Source organism: Cricetulus griseus, chromosome 8 (genome assembly GCF_003668045.3).
Source record: "Cricetulus griseus strain 17A/GY chromosome 8, alternate assembly CriGri-PICRH-1.0, whole genome shotgun sequence".
NCBI classification, from domain to species: Eukaryota; Metazoa; Chordata; class Mammalia; order Rodentia; family Cricetidae; genus Cricetulus; species Cricetulus griseus.
In genome coordinates this window covers 16,496,378-16,522,263 of record NC_048601.1, presented here as the reverse complement: position 1 = coordinate 16,522,263, position 25,886 = coordinate 16,496,378, and the positions used below count along the sequence as shown (strand labels likewise).

The 25,886-nt window shown below is 41.0% G+C and overlaps 2 protein-coding genes across 3 annotated transcripts in view; both read left to right on the top strand.

Annotated features, from left to right (window-relative positions):
* The window catches only part of Gabarapl1 (GABA type A receptor associated protein like 1), a 17,487-nt gene extending 13,970 nt beyond the window's left edge, over nt 1-3,517 (top strand). The window contains exon 5 of the mRNA XM_027429836.2: nt 2,296-3,517. The gene's annotated coding sequence lies outside the window, so the exon portion shown is untranslated. The remainder of the gene's footprint in view (nt 1-2,295) is intronic.
* On the top strand, nt 2,421-25,886 carry LOC100773349 (killer cell lectin-like receptor subfamily E member 1). Of its 2 annotated transcripts, XM_035448534.1 has the most exons (8): nt 2,442-2,549; nt 6,330-6,874; nt 19,199-19,395; nt 21,536-21,634; nt 21,926-21,964; nt 22,587-22,732; nt 23,739-23,839; nt 25,645-25,886. In XM_035448534.1, exons 3-8 carry the CDS (start codon nt 19,215-19,217, stop codon nt 25,763-25,765), a joined length of 687 nt encoding a protein of 228 aa, XP_035304425.1. In that variant the 5' UTR covers nt 2,442-2,549; nt 6,330-6,874; nt 19,199-19,214; the 3' UTR covers nt 25,766-25,886. The 2 variants fall into 2 exon arrangements, with proteins under 2 accessions (XP_027285635.1, XP_035304425.1); XM_027429834.2 differs by lacking the exon at nt 6,330-6,874 and having other exon boundaries at nt 2,421-2,549.

The window sequence follows — 25,886 nt, the reverse complement described above, 5'->3', positions numbered from 1 at the left end:
ATATTTGTACACTGTGAAGGGGCACTGCTGTGACCGGTGTAATAAAAAGCTGAACAGCCAATAGCTAGGCAGGAGACATATGCAGAACTTCTGGGCAGAGAGAGGAAGAGGAAAATCAAGGTGCAGGAGGAGACATGGAGGAAGAAAAATGGGTTGTACACAACAGAACATAGATTAATAGAAATGGGTTAATGTAAGTTAGAAAAGCTAGGTGGAAACAAGCCTAAGCTAAAGCCGAGATTTCCAAAGTTTCTGGGTCATTGTTTGCAGGCTGGAGGTCCCAAATAGAAAGTACTGTTACAAGATACATCAACTTCCTAGAGGGCATGTTGAGTTTTCTCTCACAGGTTGTTTAGCCCTGCTAAGCTACTATGAAACTATGGCAAGATAGAGCGGTCATAGCAAGAGCAAGTGGGGGAGAGCCTGTGTTTATGGCAGCCGCGAAGATGAGAGAGGAAGCAGCCAGGAACCCAATAATCCTTTCAAGAATGTGCCAGCAGTGACTTAATGCCTCACTCCCTGAACATTAGAACACCTTCCAATGGTGCCACAGGCTAGGTCCAAGCCTTGACCGTGTTTATTTCATGGACATTTAAGATCCGAACTCTAACATTCCGCTTCTGCCCCCTAAAGGCTTACGTGTGTCTCGCATGCATATAGCATGTGCTCCATCTCGGAGTCCTCCAAATCTTACCAGTTCCTCTACAGATCCAAAGCCCTTTAGTCTCAAGGAAAATACACCGGTGAATCTTCTTAGAAAGGAAAAAAAAAAAAAAAGGAATTTATATCTTTGCAAGATACAGTTGACAATACTCATTCTTAAAGGAAAGACTAGGAAAATAACGAAAAGCTTACCTAAAGCAAGATTGAAGTACATCAGGGCAAACACTAAATAAACCCTATACCTCCATGTCCAACATATGGGACTCATGGTGATACAGTGTGGGATCCAAAGGCTTAGACAGTCTACCCCTACAATCTTGTTGGTTGTAGCGCAGAAGGCATTTTTGGCCTGGTTCAGTTCACTACCCATGCTTTTCCTGGCAGGCATTTCATGTTCCTGGCATTTTTAAATCCCAGAGCTCTCCAGATGTATTTGTTGCTATACACACTGAGCTTTATGGATTACCTCTTCAGGGGCCACTTAGAGAGATTATGCATTGACCTCCTAGGCTTTCTTCTGAAACCCCAGTGGCAGTCTCTAGGACTCCATGTTTTTAGACATAATGGTCCAATTATAAATGAACTCAATTTAATGATTATGTGGCCATACATTAATATTCTTAAATTCACATGATTTATTGTAAGGCTGGTAAGAGACTAGTTATTTTTATAAATTACAATACTAATTTGTAGGAGGCATGTAGGTACTTGTGCTCACAGATAAGTATTAGAGAAACCAGGAATGTTAAGAATATAAGGTTTTCTCTTCACAGGGGGAGATGTATAACCTGTTTCACATACAGAAGGCTGGGTGGATAATAGCCTGACATCTGTACAATCTGTATGGCCAGGCCACATTGGCTACCCCAGACCTTTATCTTGAGCCCATTTGTCTCAGCCAATCTATAGTGCTGTCCTTCCCCAGACCCTTATCGAATACTTTGTTTACCTTGAGTCTGTTTCCTTAGTTAATGCATACAGCCCATCTTTATGGAAGATGCCACTTTTGCTTTACAAGAGTTTTGATGTAGTCATGTCTTAAGTTTTGTTCTACACTTGGGATTGAGTTAATTAGCACCAGGAGACTCCCCCCCCCCCAAATTTTGCTGTGCTTAAATATGCCTAAAATAAACTACTTGTGTTAGACTCTTGAAGTTTAAACCAACACTGACTATGGAGCCATGTTGAATTGAATTCCCTCTTGCCTCACCTGGATTGACACTGCTGGCTATGGTGTTTGCAGAGAAGCCCCCCCAACACACACACACACACAACTGGTGAACACCTTGAAAGGCTCGACTTTCAGAGAAGGTAAAAACCAGTGGATGGGAGATAGGTCCTCTCACCGAAAGGCTTACAGCTGTGAGTGCATAAAATAAGAGTGGGTTCTTAATCCTATGAGAAAAAGCATGTTATGCAATTACTGGGATGTTTGTAAGATCCAGAGGAGCTCAGCTTGTACAAGAAACTGTAGAGTTTAATTCTTGGTTTTCTAAACAAGGAACCATAGATGTTGATAATTGGAAGAGTATAGGAATTAATGCAAATAAATTCCATGAAAGTGGAGATAAAATCCCTGTCAATTATTTTGCAAGCTGGAGTACAATAACATATTGCTTTGACTCTCTCAAGAGGATCATTGAAAAAAAGAAAGAGAAAACTCCGTGGGACACATCTTGGCAGGCTTGGAATGATGGGCTGAGTGGACTCCAGGACTTCAGGCTTCCTTGTGGTCACTGAGCTGTGTGCAAGGGGCTCTCCCTGCCTTGTGATCTGATGGGAACTCAGAGTCCACCTGCTGTGTACCTCCAGAAGACCCTTTCTGCAGTCCAGTTCCAAGCATGGAGTAGTGTCTGACTCAGCACCCAAGTTTCAAGGAATGGCAGGTGGGGCTTTGCCTCTGCTTGAACACTAGGGCTCTACTGCCCCAGAAGTTAGATTTTCGTTTTTCCTCACAGCAGGGGTAATCCAGTATAGATTGATCAATGGCCCCTTCGTGAGGAAAAATGAAAGCAGGCTGAACTTGTAGTACATGAACAACTGCAATTAGGACTGATAGAAAGTGAAACTAGTTAGTACACGAACCCCCCCCCATTTTTATAATCCATAAAAAGACAAGAAATAAAATTATACCGTTACATGATTTTCGGGGCATATGCAACTATGAAAACCAAGGGAGCCTCTCATCCAGGGATCCCTGCTCCTACTCTGATTCCCTAAGGACATTGCATTATTATCCTTGACTTAAAAGACTGTTTTTTCTCTACTCTTTTTCATCCTGATAAGGCATGTTTTGTATTCTCGGTTCCTACTTTAAATAGTCAACAGCCAATAACCCCATAACAATGGGAAATTTTACCACAGGGGATGAAATAGCCTCACTATCTGTCAATATTATGTTGATAAAGAGCTTAAACCTGGGCTGATGAAATGGTCATTCATTATATGGGTGACATTCTCTTCTCCTGCTTATCTAATCAATACTTAAATGACTGCTTAACTTTCATGGGAAATAACCCAAGAAGAACAAAATTTAAACATAGCTCCAGATAAAATTCAAAAACAATCACTTTGTGATTATTTAGGATATATTATTACTCAACAACAAATTCACCATCATCATCTCAGCTTAAAACTTCCCAAACAAAGTACCCTATATTACTTATATGAAAAAACAAAAACAAAACTTTGACCATGTTAATTAGGTCTGTTCTTAATTTACCTGTCTCTACTGAGCATTTAGTTCTGCTATTCAAGTTGCTTTCTGGAGATACCTGGTTAAACACTGTAAGAATTGTAAAACCTGAAGCAGAGCAAGTTACTAGTTTATTAAATTAAGTAATGCTGCTACTAATGCTGGAGTCAAGCTGCAGTGAGGGTCAGGTTTCAAAGAGAATGTGTGGAGTCTTCAAGGGAAGGAGATCTACAAGATCTGAAGGTGAATCAAGATGGATGCCCGTTTATTGAAACTAGGCTACACCTTCTATACTCTATAATTGCATTACAGTTTAACCACAAGCAATATTGAAAGCCTATTTACTGTTTCTGGGGTAAAATTGGTCATCAATATTATTACAGCATTTTTCTTGAAGCAAAAAAGCAGTAAATTTAGCAAGAACCTAAATGCCTATTGTTCTTTTCAGTAACTCCACCAAGCTCTGCCAAGGGGGAGGGGGTCTCAACCCTTGTGGCCAGGAGGTGTTAGACATTGAGTCCTAAGAAACAAACCTGTATGAACAATTTTCATTCCTCAAGAGGATTGGTGAATTGAGCTGTTTCCTCATTGCATTCTTCTGTGACTTAGTCTTATAATATGAGTCTGTTCTCATACATTCTCAGAAGGGAAGTTCCTGATATCTTACTCTTTCTGTTACATCATACCATTCCAATTCCTTCAATGTATACTCCTGTCTATAGCAGAGGGGAATCAAGCCACTCTAAGTTCTTAACAGAATCTGCTCCCCAGGGGGCAGGACAGATCTTGCCATTCATCCAGTAAGCCATTAATTGTGGGCACTATTCTATACTTATTAACTGAACTCTGCCTTAAGTGGCCTCAGACTCTGGATCTGGGCCCATGTTTTTCTTGGTTGTATATTTTTCATTCCATGGGCAATTCCACTTAGTAAGTCTTTAACTTGTTTTTTCCTAATATAATAGTGGGGAGAACACAATGGGGCGTCCTGTGTGGGAGGTGAGCAGAGTTATCGTGCTGCATGGTTCCATGGTGATGGGGATTTTTTCCCCAAGAATTGTTTTGTTTAAAGGGACTGCCATTGTATACATTTTCATCCTTCACCAAAGCCTGCGCGAAATTTCCCAAAGGAAAAGGCATAAGGGAACTTCCTTAACACAAAGTGGAAGTCACTAAAAACAAAAGTCAGTTGTTTGGGGTATCCTGTAGCAGTCATCACCATCTCACAGCCACTTTCACTATGGGTCTTTCTGTTCTCTCTACCCACCACTCCCGGTCTCCACACATCTGGAGCCTCTACTGTCTTCCTCCCTCCTTTACCGTATTCTAGAGTGAGCCCCAGACCCCGCTGTGGACCATGGAAGTTCAGAATGAAGTAGTAACAATGAACCCTGCTCCCTGTCTCAGGGCCTGGATAGGAGGAGCTGGAGGAATAGAGAGGAGCTCTAGCCAGAGAGGAACCTAGATCCTGATTATCCAGACTTTTCGTGGGGTTATAGACATCCCCTCCCCCCCCCACTTCTTTGTCAGCCTCTCAACATCTGAGAGTCACACATGATGTGGGTATGACTGTCCCTGCCCAACTTGTCTGTTCTCAGCAGCTCAGGTGGGAGCCTCCAGCATCAGTCCTACCTGCCTCCAACTGGGACAGTGTTCTAGATAGTAGTGGGCAGGTCACAGTCAGACGAGATATCTAAAAATGAGACATTGCTGCAGGAACAGAGTGGTCTCTTGTGTGCCGAGAGCTGCCCAGAAGGGAGAGACAAGGACTTTTGTGTGACTGAGCATCTCCCGCTCCCCAGGTAACTGTGGGGCCCTTATCTCACCTAGAGGATGTGACTGAGGTTAGTTCTCAACTAAGTACCACCTCTCCCTCAGCAAGCACCCCAGACTTCAAGGAGTGTGCTCTGTGTTTCGTGGAATCCAAGGAATCCATTGGACAGCAATGAGGAGACCAAGAGGCCCTAAACCCAAGACCTATGCCTGTCATTTCTAGCTGGCTCAGAAGCCACGGGCAGCAGAGAACCCACTGCTGACTTGGAAACATACAGCCTTAGCAATAGTTGAGCAATGTACTCTGAGGGATGAGCATCAGTACTGGTACACGGGATATACCCTAATCTGGGGTCTGGAGACTGGAAAGAGGACAAGTCTTGTGCCCTGTTCATCAGCTTTTTGACTTCTGCTAATGTCACACTACATGCAGAACTGAATATCCGATACAAGGGTGGATACAGTGGGGCCTGCCAGGTTGAATATATTTGGTGCCTGCATTACTGAAAAAAAAAAAAAAAAGAACCTTCTCCTTCCTAAAGGATACCATCATCTGATGCCATCTCCCTAGGAAGTAGACGACATGGGTCTGGGAGGCAAAAACAGAAGCTTTCACATGTCGCCACCCCATGCCATTGCCCGAGTCCTTCACAGTAGACAAGGTGTGCCAGCCCCTGATTAGCTAAGGCATCTTCAGTCGTGAACACAGATTGCCACCTGGTGGAAGAGAAGGTAAAAGGCACTTTGTGGATAGGAGAGGGAGAGAAGAAAGTGCTGCAAATTCTAAGATGTGTGTTAAAGGGTGAAACCCTGCCTTAAAATACAATGACAACAAAGGAGGCAAAGAAAAAACGAGTACGTGGGTGGTCTTGGCCCTGGAAATATTTATTATGATCTGATGATAATATATAGTATGAAGGTGGGAAATTAAGCTCAAGGGCAAAGAGATTGGGGAACAGTAGAAGGCTTGTGAGGAATCCCAGGGAAAGGCACTCTTTAGAACATGCCTTAGGTCCAGAGGAGAAGTCTGAGACCCCCGCCTGGTGGGGTCCCGCACTGTGCCAATCATATCCCGTTCTGGTGACTTGGTTTCGTCTTCCTGCGGACCCCAGTAGGGCTGAGGGGGCCACCAGTTACTTACTCCCCTGTGTCACCTTGTCCTTCTCATTCATGTAGCCCCTGTGCTGTCCTCCCACAGTAACTTTGCCAATTCACTGAAGCCTGGGTGAGGAAGCTGCAGCGTGAAGAGCTGGAGCCCGCCAGAGTGGCTTGGTGGCAGTGGAGGAGGAGGAGTAGCCCCGCAGCTCAGCAGCTCATCGTCCTGTCCGTGGTTCCCCCACCACACCCCGCCTTCCAGTTAGATCCTAGCAACTCACTGGCCAGAAGCATGCACCACAGACAGCTCAATAGAGACAAAGGGCACAGAGCCAGGGTGGAAGGATTGCTGCAGCCTTTGCCAAGGTTCTCTCAGGAGACCAGGTAACAGGAGTGACTGCAGCTGAGAAGGAAGACCTCAGAACCACTTTGCAGAGGATCCTGCTCAGAGATTCACGGAAGTTCCAGGCATCTGGGCTGTGAATTCAGATGGTTCCCTCATGCTCCAACCACGTAATTCCTACTTCCCATCTTTACATCTCTTCAGGGCGCACTCCGCTTCCCTGTGGCGCTGGCCCTCCCTCCCTGGGGACCACTATCCTCTCAGTCCTGCTGGAGCACATGAGAGCTGCAGCTATGAACTGAGAGGTGAGGTCACTGTTGTTCAGGGTTGCCACACCCCCTGTCTTTTTATCTCACCCATTAGCAGCTGAGCCCTCAGGAACACTCTGCAGAAAGAGAAAACAGTCAAGAATAAAGTCCATGTTTCAGCGGTTGCCTCTGCAGACCACAGCCAGAAAGCTGGCAACTTTATTATTGATGGTCCGTCCCAGCCCTAAGATGTGGTCTAGGCCCACATCCACTCTCTTCCCTATCAGCCTTAGGAGTTCCTGCCCTTAGTAAATAGGTTCACCCGGTCTTTGCTCTCCCAGTTTCCTCTACTCCTCACCAAACCTGGGACACATAGTAAAACTTCAGACACACACTATCTGATGAACCTCTGTTGTGGGTCTTCGGGAAGCCTCTGTCTGTTAAGGAGAGCTCACCCAGATTCTGTCTTTTTCTCCACTTGTTCATCAGACACTCGGCCCTGTTGTTGCTAGGGAGGAAAGGCAAGCTTATTGAAACTTCCAGTCCGGGTTCCATGGCCCTTTCTTAAGTTCCCAGGAGTGGAGGGTGGCTCCACCCTATCCCAGCTCACCTCACCCCATCCTCCGCACTGTACGCCACCTACTGGTAAAGAGCCTACAGAAATCGTGCTACCACTAAATACAGTGCAGGTCTGTTATTTGTGACACTGAGACAAATTGGCAGATAGTGTTAGCTGGTTACTCAGAATCCATAGATGATCTTATCTTGAAGATTTCCCTTTAAGATTTTTAAAGAAACCCCATGGCTGTTGCTTAACTCTAAAGCTAAAAAGTTAAATCTAAAAAGTTTATAGAGATCATTTCTAATGCTTTTACAGATGGTTCTGCAAAAGGACAAGGAGCTATATTTTATATACAAATTCCACATACTCCACAAAAACTTTGTAACCACCCCTGATGTTAGAGCTCATCTGTCTGAAGTCTTATTAATCAGCTTTTATTAGCTATTTCTCAACCACTGGATATTTTAACTGACCTCATCATCTATAGGTGTATTTGTCCCAACCCTCAGGACAGCAACCTAGGGCAAGATGTCCAAGGAGGGGACTAGAGACAATAGACGAAGAAAGAATGACCACAAGACAGGATTCTGATCAAGTGGCAAATTTTATTTTTCCCAGGCTAGCTTATGTAGTCAGTAGAGTGGGGTAGAGGGGAGGAGGAGAAGAGGCCAAGAACCAGGTGTTAGTTTAAGCAGAAGGTAGGAAAACTATAGAAGGAGGATGTTGGCAGGGTACAAAGTTCATGGATGTTGGGGTGAGGGAGGGTTGCCTAGGTAAGTGGGCCTGTGGGTTGGAACAAAGGATTGACATCTGGGTCATGTTGTTCCTTCTGGGTGCTCATGCTTCTAGAAGCCATTTATAATCAAAAGACAGTTCCATAGCCGTGTGTCTGGCCAAGTTCGGCCTAAAGGTTCATCCATGCCAAGCTGTATGGCTCCCAACATATAGGTTAGGGCTACGGATGGTAGACAGTTCAGACTCTATATCCTCCATTATGAGGAGTTCTATCTAGGGTCACCATAGTAGATTGTAGGGAGTTTCCACTGCAGTACATTTCCCCAATGCCCCCCGGTGCCAGTTGTCCCTCCTTGCACTCTCTCCCTCCATCCTGATTCCTCCTATCTCCATAGCCACCAAATCTCAGTCCACTGAAATGATCTATTCTATTTTCCCTGACCAGGTGAAATCCATATCCATATCCCCTTGTTACTTAGCCTTTATGAACCTGTGGATTTTAGCATGAGTATTCTTTACTTAACTGATAATATCTACTTACGAGTGAGTACATGCCATGTTTGTCTTTCTGGGTCTGGGTTACCTCATTCAAGATGATACTTCCTAGTTGTATCCATTTGCCTGGGTAAATTTAATGATATATTTTTTTAAAAGTCTATCAGTTTTTTTCTCCATTCTTCAGTTGAGGGACATCTAGGTTGTTTCCAGTTGCATCATCCAGTTAGCTCCAGCATTTCCTTCCTTAGGTTTTGACTTAGTTTTCCCACTATCAGTGTGTGAGGGTCAAAGTGTGATTTAAACTTAAGTAATTTTCTTTTGCAAATATGGGTGCCCTTGAATTTGAGGCATAGAGGTTAAGAATTGAACTATCATCTTGGTGAATTTTTCCTTTGATGAATATGTAGCATTCCTCTCCATCTCTTTTGACTACTTTTAGTTTGAAGTCTATTTTGTTAGATATTAGGATAGGTAAACCTGCTTGCTTCTTAAGTCCATTTGCTTGGAAAATCGTTTTCCAACCCTTTACCCTGAGGTAATGTCTATCTTTGATGTTTAGGTGTATTTCTTGTATGCAGCAGAAGGATGGATCCTGTCTTCTTTGATTTTTTTGTAAATATTTTCTGTGCTTTTGAGCTGGGATTTTCCTCTTTTTTAATTTCTATTATTCTTAGGTTTGGTCATTTCATCATGTCCCAGATTTCCTGGATGTTTTGTGTCTTGAATTTTTTAGATTTAACCAATTTTTTTGACCAATGAATCTATTTCTTCTATTGTATCTTCTATGCCTCAGATTTCTTCTTCCATCTCTTGTATTCTGTTGGCAAAGCTTATGTCTGTATTTCCTGTTCATTTACCTAGATTTTTCATTTCCAGAATTCCCTCACTTTGTGCCTTCTTTGTTGCTTCTATTTCCATTTTCAGGTCTTGCACAGCTTTATTTGTTTCCTTCAATTGTTTTTTTTTCTTGGCTTTTTGTAAGGGATTTATTATTTTCTTCTTTAAGGATCTCTATCATCATTGTAAAGTTGGTTTTGTGGTCATTTTCTTTTGCTTTGGCTATGTTGGAATATTTAGGACTACTGTGTTATGATAGTTGAGCTCTGGTGATGACATATTCCCCTGACTGTTTTTGACTGTTTTTGACTGTCTTCTTATGCTGGAGTCTAGTCATTTGGGTTTGAAGTCATTATAGGACTAGGTGCTAATTTCTGCATTTGTCTTTGTTGGGTGGGTGTTTTGTTCCTTGGTTTCTGTTTTGTCTCAGGTCTTCTGGCTAGTGTGCCCTGTGGTTGAGAAGTGGTCTCCACATGAGTTGGGAGCTGAACTTTTGGTAGCAGGATAATGATTCTTCTTTAGCTCAGAAGCATTTTTGCCCTAAAGGAGACAACAACCTAATTTATTAAAGCCACTAGAGATCAAAATAGAAAAGCAGCCATACTAGTTAGCCATAGAAGTCAGGCAGTGTTGACATACATCCTTAGTCCCAGGACTCAGGAGACAAAGGCAGATGGGTCTCTCTGAGTTCAAGGCCACCCATACCTACACAAGATTGAATCAGTCTAAAAGAATAACAGAGCCCACGCCTTTGATCCTATCACTTGGGATTACACACCTTTAATCCCAGCACTAGGAAGGAGGAGACAGGAGTGATATGGATGGGCAGAGAAAGGAATAAAAGGAGCAGGAGACAGGAACTGGGAGCTTTTGCCTCTGAGGATTCATGGAGACAGGATTGCCATTTCAGCTAGGGTTAAGATCTACTGGCTTGGCTGCATTGCTTCTCTGATCTTCAGCTTGAAGCTTGAACCCCAATATCTGTCTCTGGGTCTTTTATTTTTCATGCAACAAGAAAGATCTAGAAACTAATTAATGGAAAGGAATACATGTTCTTTTAACATTAGGGCAAGGCTATGTTTGTGTCCTTTCAATAAAAGGAATGAAGTCCCAGGATGTCTGTCACTTCAATATATCCAACCAGGACAACGTCCTGGAGACCACTGGGTAAAGGAAATGTCTGAAGATAGATGACAAATACATCAAGAAGAGACATTTTTCCATGTGGAAAAGTAAGCTGATAACTTAGGGAACCATAAGGATTTTCACTCATCAAGCCAAGAGCTTGGGGGAAACAACGAGGACACAATACTACTGACCCCAAATGATGCTGATATATCTACTGAGTGTATTACATGTTCTCAGCTTGTAAATGCAAAATCCAATTAGTTTTTGGTCAGGGTGGAATAAAAGGCACACCTGTGTGGAGGCCCATAGAAGTGGCTCCGTTCCATCTTGGCTTAAGGTCATAGAGTTCAAGTCTGTTCTTGTTCCTTCAAAGTTAAACCTCAATGTGTTTGGTCTATGGTGAGGCTATTGTTTTGCCTAGACAACAGGATATCTGGCTGAAGGTGTAGATAATGGATGTCTTACCTAAACAATAGGATAATTGGCTTAGGGTGTGGTTACTTGATGTTTTGGGTTTTAAGGAGGTAATTACATTTGCTTGTTTCTTGTAGCAGGGGTAAGGAAGATTTTTACCTTCCCCCCTTTGATTGGGGTATATAAGAACTTAGAGCAATAAACTTGGGGCTGATTATCGTATTTATGGGATGTCCTTCCGACTCCATCTTGTGTTTCTTGTCTATTTCTTCCCTTAATCCACACTCCTCGTTTCAAGCATGGACTGGACAAATTGGCTGGACCAGACAGACACACCTGTAATAAAAAACCACATATAATGTTGTTTTGCCATGCTAAGCATTGCTTTAGCCTTTTGAAATGACCAGTCCCAGGAATGATTACTAGAATACAAAGAGAGGTCTCAAAGATGATCTAATTAGTAAAACTACTAGTATTACAGCATAGCATGCACTAATAGAAATTAATCAAGAGATGAATGAATTGAAAATCCCAGCTTTACAAAACAGAGTTACTATAGATTATTTGTTGCTCAAGCATAATTTTGCTCCTCAAGAATTTCCTGGCATATCTTGCTTTAATGTGTCATATTTTCTCATAATATTGATGACCTACATAGAGAGACTAAAAAAATCTCTCAAATGACCTATGAATGACCATCATGGTTAAGATGGATTTTTCCTTCCTTGGTCCTCTGTTAAATATTGTTATAGTTTTCTTATGATTGCCTATGTTAGTTAGAGAAGCCATCTAGGCAGTGTATTCAACTTTGTTCTCTATTACAGCAACTATTTCCTGTCTAAAAAAAAAAACAAAAAAAACGGGAGGGGGATGTAAGAGGCATGTAGGTACTTATGCTCACAGAAACACTAGGGGAACCAGGGATATTAAACATGCAGGGTTGTATTTTCAAGAGGAGAGATGAATATAACCTGTTTTCTGCTCAGAAGGCTAGCAGTGGAGACGATTAATATCCTGGTGACTTCTGTGTTATCTGTTATCAATGGCCAGGCCACATTGAATCACCCAGAGCTCTATCCTGAGCCTATTTATCTCAGTCAATCTTGCTCTCCAGACTCTTATCATATACTTTATTTACAATGAGTCTGCTTCCTTATTTAATATATAAAATCTATCTTTATTGAAGATGTCACTTATACTTTACAAGAGTTCTGATGTAATCCTATTTTAAGCTTTGTTGTGCACGTGGGATTGAGTCAGTTATCACTAGGAAACTTTCTCCCAAATTGTTCTCTACTTACATATGCCAAAAATAAACTACAGCGTGTCAGACTCCCAAAGTTAGAACCAACACCAGCTACTGAGTTGTGCTGAACTGAATTTCCTTTTTTCCTCGCCTGGATCAACAATCTGATGGTCATAGTGTTTGTAGAGACCCCTCCCCCCACACACACTAATTTCCTCTTTTGAACCCTTGTTAGCACAGTTCATCAAGGCAATAGAAGCCATGCTATGGAAGCAGATTACTTACCCCATTCTAGAATGCTGCAAAGCAAGAGATATCCCTTTTCAGGTCACACCCCCCATGATCTTTCTACTAGTAGGACCCCTCTCTATGGGTACTGCCATTTTCTATCAGTGCCACAAGTGAGTAAGTCTTTATATGTGTGCTTTTGGGAGACATTATTCCTTTTTTAAACCATTTATAAGTTTTTAATGGAGGATAGAAATATTTGTTCATGGTTTCATTTCCAATGATGGGCAGAACTAAGACTCTCATCCAAACCTTTTCATTTAAATACAGAATAGTTGTCTACATATTGTTTCATAATAGAGAGGCCTGGTTCCTTCCTAAAGACATTGGCTTGTCAAGCAACCTTACAGGATGAGACTAAAGCTCAGACAATGATGGGTCAATGATGGGATAGAGCACCCATTGACCCTAGCCTCAGGTCAGGACCAAGAAGGTTGACTTGGGAGTGGGGGATGGTCACTGGATCTCCTTCGACACATTGAATTTATCTTCTTTTTCTGGTTTTCCTTTTTAATTCTGTACTTTCAGCTGGTTTATCAACAACAGGATTGTGTGTCTATAGGAAAACAAGTCACCTGTAATCTGTTTTTACCTCCCCTAGTGACCCTACCTAACTAATTTACATGGCTTCTCTTTGGTCCCCAAATTCCCCTCACCACTTTGAATTCTGTGAGGGGCATCCTGCAGGCAGGAAAGCAAACCACAAAGAGGTGCAAATGAAAACTCAGTTCAGATTGACCTCATCAACCTGGATCAAACCTCAGGAGTCTGATGCCAGGTGGTTTATTGCCAGCACATTTAAACCCAGAACAATTTAGAAAAAACAGTTTCCTGGTGTAATGCAATCCCCGATGCATAAAAAGACATGATTGCACTGAAACTCAACTCAAGTTACATTATTTCTTCCAAGAAGATGGGTTCTAGAGATAGGATACCTGTATTATCTTAAAGGTCTAAGGAAGGGCCTGGCCCAGTCTCAGTCAAACAGATCCTGCAGAGGTCGTTTTGTCTATTAGCCATCTCTGGTCCTGGCTGTGGGAGCGCAGAGAATCTCTTTTAATGGTCATTTGGATGACTAAGCCACCTCTCATCCTGGTTGTAGGTGCTTGATATGATCTAGTCCAACAGATAAAGCAGATCACCAGGCTGCTAATCACTTCCCATTCCCAGAATTCTGGATGGGAGAACAGGTTTTATGACCATTCCTGTGAGAAGAAAATCCTGTGTGCTTAACATTCCTGGCTCCCTTGGAGAAATGTGGGCAAAAAGTCCTTCATGCTGTGCTCCCAACAAGGCTAGATTTCCAAGTTTGCTATAGTCATTTTCCACATAGACAATAGGTGGCAGCCTAGATCCACTTAACAGCTCTTAGCTTTAATTGTCACAGAACAACCAATACCACTTTAAAAACAAAACAAAATAAAACTTCAAATGTATCAAAGACTTTAGTGTAAGACTTCAAGTTTAAATGTTGTGGGAACTAAACACCTTTTAAGTGAAAGTACAACTTGTCAATAAATACATGAAAGAAATATCCCGTTAAACTACAAAAAAGAAGACGTGGTAGTGTAGGCTTTTAATCTTTGCTAATTATTCATCCAATGACAAGTAGGCACACGAAAGTTACTGGGAAGAATCTCACCTGACTAGACTAGAACTTAAACGATTGTTCAGAGGGTGAAATGTTGCAGATCCAGGCCTGTGTCTTCAAAATTTAAGTAGTAATTTCTGTACACTCAGACTATGATGGAACTATTCACAATTTCCCAGTTACACAATCAGCCTATGTCTGTGGATGGATGAATGCACACACACACACACACACACACACACACACACACACACACACACACCACGAGTATTTTTCAGTTATAAAGAAACAAGAAATCATGTTATTTTCAGGAAAATAACACAGAAATAAAAGTAAAAAATAAAGGGAGGACAGGTGTAAGAGGGTCTGGAAAGACGGACAAGCTCTGTATGCTCCTCTCTCCCTGGACCTGTTTCTGGCTGGCTGTGTCAAGAGCTTGGACATAGTTGGCTGAAAACTCAACACAGAAACTATCAGAGATTATGCTGCCTAAAATAGCACATAGAAAGTGGCTGGTTGTCTCTACCACAAAATAAGTTGCCAATTTTTTTTTTTTTTTTTTTGTGTGTGTGTGTGTGTGTGTGTGTGTGTGTGTGTGTGTGTGTGTGTGTGTGACCTCTGTACTTTTATTTATTTTTATTCATGCTTTTGTCTTTTTTATTAATCTTTTCCTTGTATGTAAGCCTGTCATCTAATGTGCTCATACGTCATCCTGTGATTTCACATATACTTAAAATAATTGTCAGGAAGGATATGAGTAAGTCAAAATATTTTCTTTCTCTCCTTTAAATAGTGTTACTCCAAAAGCCCCCAGATCACTTCCCACTGACACACCGAGGGACACTTCTCTATGGTGTAATTCAAAATCCATATGCCCTTTCTCCTAATCAACAAACAGGTCATGTTTGTATGACTTGGACTTCTCTTGGAATTCTCTACTGTAGCCAGAGAACCCCCAGCTGTGTCCGAGTAGAGGCCCCTGAGACTGGGAAGCTGACTTCCTCAGGCTGAACACTTGGGAGTTTTGATCCCTGTTTCCTGGGCCACTGTCTGAAGGGTGACTCTGAGGGGCATGAAAAGGTACCAGGGATGAGGGCAATTGGAAGATTTAATAGCCTTCCCACCAGACTGCAGCTCAGGGGATCATGGCCTGATTCTTTTTGAGGGTCCCTACCTTACTGCCTATTGGTGGCAGTGTTGGAGCCAGAACTCCTCAAGTCCCTGCCACTCCATTGTCTGGCTGGACTTCTCATTACTGGGATATTTAAGACACTTAGTGATTCTGAAAGTCTAGACTGGAAAGAGTAACAGTCAACAAAGTTTTTCTTTCTTTCTTTCTTTTTCATTTTCTTATTTTTTTTCAATCACTTAACTTTCAATTTTACAGACATATGCAAAGCATAAAACAGAGCTTCCCGAACAGCATATATGCATATACAGTCAGAGAAAGCATATACTGGAAAGATCAGATGGGCAAAGAACTTGTTCTAGATGATGGAAATAGGGGGAAATGGAATTCAATTGTTTTGAAGCAAAAAGCAGAAGCAACAGAGAGAGCTGCTCTGGGAGAATTGCAGAGGACATTATGGAAGAGGTCAGCTATTGGCTTAGGTGTGTGCTTTCCCAGTGTGTGCTTCCTGAAGTTGAGCAGAGGCCCTTCTCTTTCTCAATGACTGAGCTGGAGGAATGGTTCCTGAGCCTTTGACAGAGACATTCTGAGGGTGTACACCTGGAAGCAAGCAGAAGATTTGTTTCTCAAAAGGATATAGAAAGAACGCCACAAGCAAGTTTTCAAAGGTATATTCTTTTAAAAACATGAGGGTCAGTCAATTATAGTCTGGGGAAAACTGTCTAAAATTTAGTTAAAGTTTAAAGGGAGATTAAGGGGGACCACACACACACACACATTCTCATGCCATTATGACTCAACTGAGTTTAACCTATGGCTCCAGAGAGGCATATATAACAAAATTTTGGTAAAAATACACTTATGGGAAAGGAATATTTGGTCTCATCAATGTTTTCCCTTTGTTCACATGATCCACGCCTTGTGGCTGGGAATGAACACCTGGTCTCATTTGAGTTTTAAGCAGCGAATGAATGCCTGGTCTCACTTGAGCTCTAAGCTGTGCTCTCACCCACCTTGTGGGTGCTAAAGGGAAGTAGAAAGCAGCAGGGAGGACTTTACTGTGGGGACTGTGAAGCGTGAACAAGCAGCAATATTTCACCAGGCTTCTAGTTCTCTCTTACATATCCTGCTCCCAACTCTGCTGATTATCACATATTAAAGCTTTAGCATAAGTTCCTGGGATTTCCTCATTGCTTCAGGTATGCTTAATCATTTCTGGTTGAAGTTTTGGTACATATAAATTTTTTCTTGGGGAAAAAACTCCCCCTTAACTCAATTTTTCATTTTTATTGTTTCTTTAATTTATAAGTGTGGGGGTTATACTTGCATGAATGTTTGCGCAACGTATGTGTACCTGGAGCACCAGAAAACTACAAGAGAGCATGCCATAGCCTGGGTCAGGAATTACAGAGGGTTTTGAGCCACCATGTGGGTACTGGAAATTGAACTCAGGTCCTCTAGAAAAGCAGCCAGTATTCTTAACTACTGAGCCATCTCTCCAGCCTTATTAAGACATTTTTGATGAAAACAAACATTAACCAGAGGACACAAGAAATCAAGGTTTCATTTTATTTGGCTCATATTCCCAATTTTTGGGAATCAATGACAGACCAAGGTAAGGACACTGCCAAGTCCCGCTCTGTACAGTAACTTTCAGGTATGTCAATTTTTATCAGTGAAACTTTTCTGGAAATCCGAGTCACAAACAAGTGACTGAGACTGTGTTCTGGTCAGTGTTCACCAGATCTGCTGTGGAGAACCAAAATTAGGAGATAGCATGAAATTAAAATTTCCCACCTTAAGCCTTGGATCTTTTGGTGTTTGGTCTATCTTGACTGTTTTTGTTGGTTTGTTTGTTTCATGGACTGAATCAATGGGGTATGGACTTGCTTAAATCCTTAGTTCAAAGGTAGTATTCAAGAGTCATTCATAATGAACTCACTGGAGGAAACAGTGAAAAAGCATGTCTTAGCCCCACACTCTAACTACAGGCTACATAGCTACCTAGGAGGTGCAGCCAGAAAGTGAGAGTTTTGGTCACATAAGCAGAAATTCTCTTGGTGCATTGCCTGGATTTCATGGTGTGAGCTTCAGTGATCTCATCACTGTCCTCTTCCACCTACCCCTCAACCTGATCACTAAAGTTTCCATTCTCACCCTCCCCCAAGTCCAACTAGGAGATCTTTTCTATTTCCTATTTCTAGGGAGATCCATGGTACCCCCTTGGGCCCTCCTTGTTACCTAGCCTCTCTCTGATCTGTGAACTGCAGCATGGTTATCCTTTACAGTTATGGGAAAAGATCTTCACTAACCCCACATCTGACAGCAGGCTGATCTTTAAAATATATAAAGAACTCAAGAAACGAGACACCAAGAAACAAAATAATCCAATTAAAAAATGGAGTATGACCTAAAAAGAGAATTCTCAACAGAAGAACACTCTATTGTGTAAATGTACCACATTTTCTTAATCTATTCTCAGTTGAGGAGGATCTAAGTTGTTTCCAGGTTCTGGCTATTACAAATAAAGTTGTTGAAAACAGTTGAGCAAATGTTCTTATGGTATGGTTGAATGTCCTTTGGTTATATGACCAAGAGTGGTCTATCTGGGTCTTGAGGCAGATCTACTCCCAGTCTTGTGAGAAACCACCTTACTGATTTTCAGAGTGGCTGTACAAGCTTGCACTCCCGCCAGCAGTAAAAGAGTGTTTCCTTTGCTTCACATCCTGATCAGCATAAGCTGTCATCAGTGTTTTTGATCTTAGCCATTCTCAGGGGTGTAAGATGGAATCTCAGAGTTTTTTTGATTGGCATTTCCCTGAAGGCTAAGAATGCTAAACATTTCCTCAGTTGTTTCCCTGCCATTTGAGATTCTTCTGTTGAGAATTCTCTGAGTAGATTTTTACTCCATTTTTAATTGCATTATTTGTTTTTCTTTGATGTTTAGTTTCTTCATTTCTTCATATATTTTGGTGATCAGCCCTCTGTTGGATGTGGGGTTGATGAAAATTTTTTCCCATTATATGGGTTGCCATTTTGTTCTATTGACAGTGCCCTTTGCTTTTCAGTTTCTTGAGGTCCCACTTATTAATTATTGAGCTTTATGTCTCTGCTACCAGTGTTCTACTCTGGAAGTTGTCTCCTGTGCCAATGCATTCCAGGATTTTCCTACTTGCTCTTCTATCAAGTTCAGTGTAGCTGGATTTATATTGAGGTCTTTGGTCCACTTAGACCTGTGTGTGTGTGTGTGTGTGTGTGTGTGTGTGTGTGTGTGTGTGTGTACAGTTTCATTATGTAGCTCTGGCTGTCCTAGAGCTTGCTACATAAACCAGGTACCAGCTTCAAATTCAGGAATCTGCTTGCCTCTGCCTTCTGGATATTTGAATTGTTTTTTAGTTTATACTAAAGACAAGAGTTATTTCTTTTCTTCTTCACTTCTTCTTTTTTTTGTGGTATTAGGGATAAAACTTGGCACCCCCTACATGATAAGTAAGCGCTGTACTAAAGAGCTCCGTAATTAGCCTAGTCACATTTATCTAAGAACTAAGTTTTCCAGACACATGCCTGGAACACCAACTCCCTGGAAATAAAGGCAGGAGAATTAGAAGGACTGTCTAGTTGTATAGTGAAGATCTGTCTCAAAATGTCATGGGCTGGAAATGTAGCCACTGGTAAAACACGTACATGGCATGGAAAGGTGGCTTAGAGCTTCAGTATTGCATTGTGTTAGAAAATAATTGACTAAAGTTCTTTTATTTCATTTACTTCTAAGTTTTTGGTAGTATGTCTGCATATACATTAGACTTCAAAGTTGAAGATATGCATTTATAAAAGCTTATGGGCATATATATTCCTCAACACAAAATCTTTTAGAATTATTACTTTATTTGTTTATACTAAAATATGCCTCCCCAAATTAAAATATGCTCATATTTGCATTCTCTCCCACACAGGTTTTCTTTTATAGAGATGAATGAAGTGCCTATAACCCGTTCTGTCCTAAATGTGAACTTGCAGCATAAGGGCAAAGCAAAGAACAATATTAAGAATGCATTTCATTCAAATGAATTGTCTTTCATTGAGCAGAGACAAAAAAACCAAAAGCATAGCAAGAAGCACAAAAACACAACGGAAGACATCTCTGGTGAAGGTATGGTACTGCGTTTTGGTGATTACAGACAGACTTGAAAATTAAGGTTAGGATTAAGGTTTGTTAAGTACTAGGAAGATATAAAAAGTGGCAGAAAGGCTTCTTCTTCTTCTTCTTTTTTTAATCTAGTTAGAAATCCACAAGTTAAAATGAAGTATTGGTTTAATCTAGATCACAAGAAAGACCAAATAGTCAATACCACAACCATTTAAAGGCTAATCTGCATAGTTTAGACTTTTCCTTGCTAAAGTGAGAGCTGTTTTAGCCTTGAATGGAAAAATCAACTTTTGAAAAGTGAAAAGGGCTTGGATGAATTCCTGGCTACATCGTTTTAGGAATTAAAGTGTAATGTAATTGTAGCTATCTAGGGCACTGGGTTTTGAAATCTTGTTCTGGGCACTGAGGATGTGGTAGGTAGGGCTGGTGGGTTTCTGGACATGTGCAGGAGCGACTTTAATCTCATTATATCCTGAAACAAACAGAAGATGAATGGACTTCCTTCAGACTTGGAACTCAAAACAAGTTGGATATCAGAAAATTTCAAATTATTTTTTTGTTAAGGTTTCATATAGTTATAGGTTATAGTTTATTTTTGGAATGTCCCTCTGATTTCCACAGGCTTGCCTTTTCCAGATCTAAATATCTGGATGATCCAAGCTTAGATGGAGGAAGGGAGTTTAGGAATTTGCAGATGCCAGTTCACAGAGTCAAATAAATAAATAAATAAATAAATAAATAAATAAATAAATAAATAAATAAAGTAGTTTGCACTTGAGTGGCTAAGTTCTGGGGACCAGAATGCCACCTTCATTCAGTGGTATCTTATTTCTTTAGAGACAGGGGTGTTCTCAGTGAAGGATACTGTTAAAGCAGAGCACATAGAAGGCAAATCAAGTTTTCCATAGGAATGTAGGTAATCGGAAAACTAACACCCAAATGAATAGAAAACAAAAACCTGTTGCAACAAAGCATAAGCCTCTGACACTTGCTCCTATAGAATTGTTCACTTAGCGACTGTTGATCTTCGCTGACTTCTCCTAAGGGGACATTGTATCCACTCGGTGTTGAGTATTGGGAATAGAATACTGGCAGCAAAGCAATACAAAACAAAACAACAACAAAAATAGATGTGAGAAGCTGACCAAGGGTAAGAGGCCTGCTGTGTGGCACTGAAGACCCAGGTGAAGCTGGAGTCTATTATGGATGTGAATTGGCCCCAGGCCGTTTGCCTGTGGAGAGAAGGTAGACTCCATCCAGCAGAGTCCGCGCTGACCAGGCAGATGTGGTGGAAAATGCTGGCAGCGGGGCCACCGCTCACTCTCAGCTCCGTTACTAAGTCCCATCCTTGCACTGCAGTCCTTGATATATGTTCATTGGATTAAAGAAAAGAGTCAGGAAATATGGAAGGAAAAAGGACTGATCAAACAATGTCCCTCTGGCTTCCCAACTCACAATGCAGTCACCTTTACAGGAAAGAACTCAGAGCTGGTCCAATCTTTTCCCGTTTAGGTTTCAAATTGTATTTATTTTTTAGTTCTCCCCACACAACCTCTTTAGGGTAAAGTGGGTCATAGGGAGTAGGGTTTGGAGACCAATTATAGACATTACAGGCTCGGTTCTACTAATTGACTATTTTAGCCATAAATGCCACCGTGAAAAGCTTTTTACTTCAGTTCCTGCATTATAAAATTGTGAGTTATTTACTGATAATTTTGGCTTATTTTTTTCTTGTGGTATTTCTGTTTCCTATATTGACTAATGAATTCTATTTTAAATTAAGGACATTTAAACTAGCTCCATGGCACATTTCAGATACATTATTTTGTCATGTGACCTTTGTAAGTAAATATATTTCTGTTGCTCAGGCATTTTTACTAACATGCCATTATTTGCTTTGCACCTTGGGTGAAAATATTTAACAGACTAGGTAGGAGAATCTCAGAAGTAAATGAGCATTGGGATGCTCTGCTGAGGAGAGCATCCCATAATGATGCTGAGGAGAGCATCCCACAATGACCCTGAGGAGAGCAGCCCAGAGTGGTGCTGAGGGAAGGAGCCCACGGAACACCCCTGTCTGTCCCATCACCTCACTCCTACTGCCAGCTGCTTTTGATCCCACTCTTTGGTTTCTCTTTCTCAGAGAATTTCTCATCTCCATGGAGGCTCATCTCTAGTGTGCTTGGTGTCATGTGCATTCTGATGGCTGTAGCCATAGCAGCGACCGTTTTCAGTACAAACTGTGAGTGTCCCTATTGCTTCTCCCTGTTCTCCTTTGGGGCAGGCTTGCAGCAACTTATCAAAATTTCTCTTTAGCTGTGGGCACAACTAGAGTGCTTGTCTACCACGTGTGAGACACTGGGACCGGAGTACCATCTCCAGGAAACAACAACAACAACAACAAAAACCCTACTTCCTTTTAAACATTTTCTATCAAACTGCATATTGCTATTCTAGAACAGAGACTTTTATTAATTCTGTCTATGTGTCACTATAAAAGAAAGAACTAATTATGTTGTGGACTATTTTTTAGTATCTTCTGAAAGACAATGTCCCATGATCCAGCAAAAAGGTAGGTGTTGGTTTCTTAGTATTTGTGCACAGATTCAATCAGGAAAACACATTTATCGTTTGTATCAACTCCATGAATAGCAAACAGAGTCTTCATAAGCAAGACACTTTGGCATAACTAAGAAAAGATATGACATGGTCGCAGGAATTTAACGACTTACGTTAATGTGGGACAGAGATTTGTATAATAAACTGCAGTAGAATACAGAATTATTGTTGTTGTCTGTACACAGAATAAGCAGTCTTGCAAAAATCCATGGTTTTGTATGGGAATGGGATTAATGTGAGAACAAATTTTGTAAGAGCATTTTTTCAACAGAGAAAGAGAATCTAATGATGTAAAGGAGAGTTTCCACTGCAGTTTCCACAGACATAGGAAAACTAATGGTTCACCAGTGAGGACAGATAGGTCTCCGCAGATGTATGTTTTCTGAAATAGAAAAGGTCTGAAAGTTCAGATAAAAATACAGCCAAAAGTATATTTCATAGTTTTATCATAACTATTTTAGTTGTCTTTATAGAACATTGCTACAGTGTTTTATGTGTACACGTTCCTTGTTTTAAACAAGTGAAAAGCACCAGAGCCTGAATCTCCAGGAGAGTGACAGACACTCCTTCCCTAGGACCTCATCATCCCTGTCCAGAGAACTGGGTCTGGTTCAGATGCAGCTGTTATTACTTCTCCAAGGAAACCCTAACGTGGAGAGAGAGTCAGCAAGCCTGCTTGTCTCTCAATTCTAGTCTCATAAGGATAAGCAGAGAGGAGATGGTAAGTTGCTGCAAATGTGAGTCACAAGGCACAGGGACTCCAAAGGGATTGACTGGTTTAGCTGACCGTCACTTACACTTGCTTACATTTAGCACTGAGTCAATGGCTGAAGGATGAAACAGTTCTATCTTTGGTTTCAGTTTTATGTGCAAAATATAGGGTAGACCTATGTATTTTATGAAAAGAGAGAAATAGTAAAACAATATTTGGAATTCCATTTATGAATGAAGTTGGGTCTGGTGGCACAGGCCTGCAATCCCATCTCCTTGGGATTCCAGGCTACAGAGTGAGTTGAAGGCAAGCCTGGACAACTTAAAAAAGACTCCCCTCTCTCTAAAAAGAGTATGGGAGTTGAAGAATGTAGCTTAGTGGTAAAACATTTGTCATACACGTGGTGCCTACAGTTCAATCCTCAGTACTACCAGTAGATAGATAGAAAGATAGATGGATGGATAAGTAATTGTAATGAATTCAGAGGGAAACACTTGTTTTCACTAATATCTCAGCACAGAGACAGAAAAAAACAAAATGACTCTGCATAGTCCAACAAGAAGATGGCACAGGTGTCTTGGTCTAGAATACCAAGTGACAATGTGAAGGAATTTATTTCTAATTCCAGCTATTACATTGGGATCAAGTTAAAGTATCTACTTTGTGCTTCCCCAAAAGAAAGTCTTATTATTATAGACAGGAAGGTACCAGAGTAAAATTAGTCTCCAAGAAACCCATAAAGACCCTTTAAAAATATCCTCATTTTCTTTCATCTCTAACCCAAACTACCCATTTCCTCACTTAGTTTATTTTTTATTTTACTTAACTCAAAATAAACATTGAAATTTTCATTGCTGACGTATGTCTTATAATACAGCACCATTTGGTGTGGCTGTGTACTTCAGACATAGGATAAATACATGCAGAGGGAATTGACTTTTTCAAAGGCACATCCATAGAACTGATGAAAAGACCATGATGGGAGCCCTGTGTGTTTTTTCTTTCTCACTTTCAGGAATTTTTCAGTTTCAAGAATTTCTTTTGGGTTGGAGTTTACTACAATAAAACTAGCAGACAGTGGCTGTGGGAAAACCATTCAGTTCTTCCCTCTGAGATGTGAGTATCCACATGACATCAGGTGTTTAGTTACGGAGTGAATGAAGGGTTCTGGGCACAGTTTCAGCACCATTAGAGAACTGAGGAGACAGAGTCTTTTATACACATCCCATGTGCAGAAGAGATGCCTTACTTTATCCCTTCATCTATTTTACTCTGAAAATTTTCTTACAAATTTCCTTAGCAAACCAAAAGAAACTGTGTGGCAAAACAAAAGGCTTTTATTTTCTGTTTATAGTTTCCCAGCTAGAAGTCCAAGCCTAAGATATCAACAGGTATACCTTGTGAAGCCCTCCTCAGCTTAGATCTAGCCCTCCTCTCTCTGTCCTTTCACTAATTCCTCTTCTGAAGATGCCACTGGCACTGGGGCTCACCCTAACGAACTCGTTTTAATTGACTTATTTCTTAAGGACTCCACCTCCAGACAGATTCTGAGCACTGGAGGTAAGGATTTGGGGTAGCCTAATAAACGCTCTGCCTTCTTGCTCCCCGAGTTTCACATTTTTCTCATTTGCAAAAGTATTCACACACTGTTCCAAAAGCACCAAGGAGATAAACTATCCCAGCACCAATTTTCAGTCCATTAGAGATCTGACTCACCCCAAGGCAAACCTCCTCTGCAGTGTGAATCTGTACATCTAAACATGATTTGTCTCTGAGATTTCAAGTGAGACAGACATGTGGTAGATTTTCCTCATTCTGGAAAGAAGAAGCAGAAACCAGTGCACATTGAAACCCAAGGAAACTAGAAACTTTTGGGGAAGGAAAGCTCACCATTTTGTCCTGTTTTGTTTTACTTTGAGTTACTTTTGCTCTCTACTTAACTTTTAAAACTCCACAAGAACTGAATAATAAAACAAACCAATACCCAACAGTGTTTATAGTCCTCTGCTCACCCGTCACTTCATAAAAAGTACCAGCAGGGGGCGATGTTCCTAGAGTTGACCCTGAACACAGTCCCCAGGCAGATGAACATTATCCTCACACACTTGTCTTGACACTCTCTTTCCGGCCGATCCGTTTCAGTATCTCTTTCACTTCCCCTCCCCGCTAGGAAGGAGCTTTCCCAGTAATTTACCAAAAGAGAGACAGACGTCCAAGGAATGACACCTTTAGCTAGATTATCAGGCAGCTTTCTATTTGGCTGGAGAAAAGTTGGCAAGCCTTCATTTAGCACAAACTCCTTTAGCTGTAAGTTTCAAGAACAACCCTCCCCCAACCTTATTTCAGTGTTTTGTTTCCTGGCCAGTCAGACCAACGACTGCATCACCTAAGATTAGTGTAGTCTGTAATATGTCATCACTGTCCTCATGGGCTTTAATATTTCCAGTCACCATGAGACTAAACACTGTAGTGCCTAAATGTATATTCATACCACTGGAAACTTTTAATTGGGTGAGTAATGCATAGTTTATTTTGCTCTATTCTTTTTTTTTATTGCGGTTTCATGGATCCAGTGCAGAGCCTTAATCTTGCCAGCATCATACTCCCACCACTGAGCGACTCCTCTGAGCCCCACTTACAGTCTCATTACTTTTTTATTTCCCTTTCTACCCTGACAACCTATTGACATCCCATCCCGACAGACTCTCTCTTCTTAATTGAAGTATTAATCAATATTTACAATTCCATACTGATTTGATAACTTTGCAGTTTACTAACATTTTATCAACATGGATTATGGGTTATGGAAATCACAAGGTTGGGTTTTTAAATTTTGTATGTAGGGTAACAGTTCTGCAGTATCATGTGGATTTGGAATGCCATGTAATTTCTTGTTAACAGTAGAATTTCTATCATTTTAGGTTTTATGGTCTCGAAACCAACACGCAAGGCAACTGTGTAACTTATCAATCAAAAGAAACTTGTTATGCAGAAAAATGTACAACCAAACAGCAATATATTTGCAAGAAGTACAATATTTAATCCTATGAGGTCACAGAAGATATGAAAATTAAATCTTCTCAAACTTTTTTTGGGTGCTTATTTGCTGAAGAAAACATTGCAAATGTTTGTCTTTGCTTAAATAAAATTATATTCAAATACA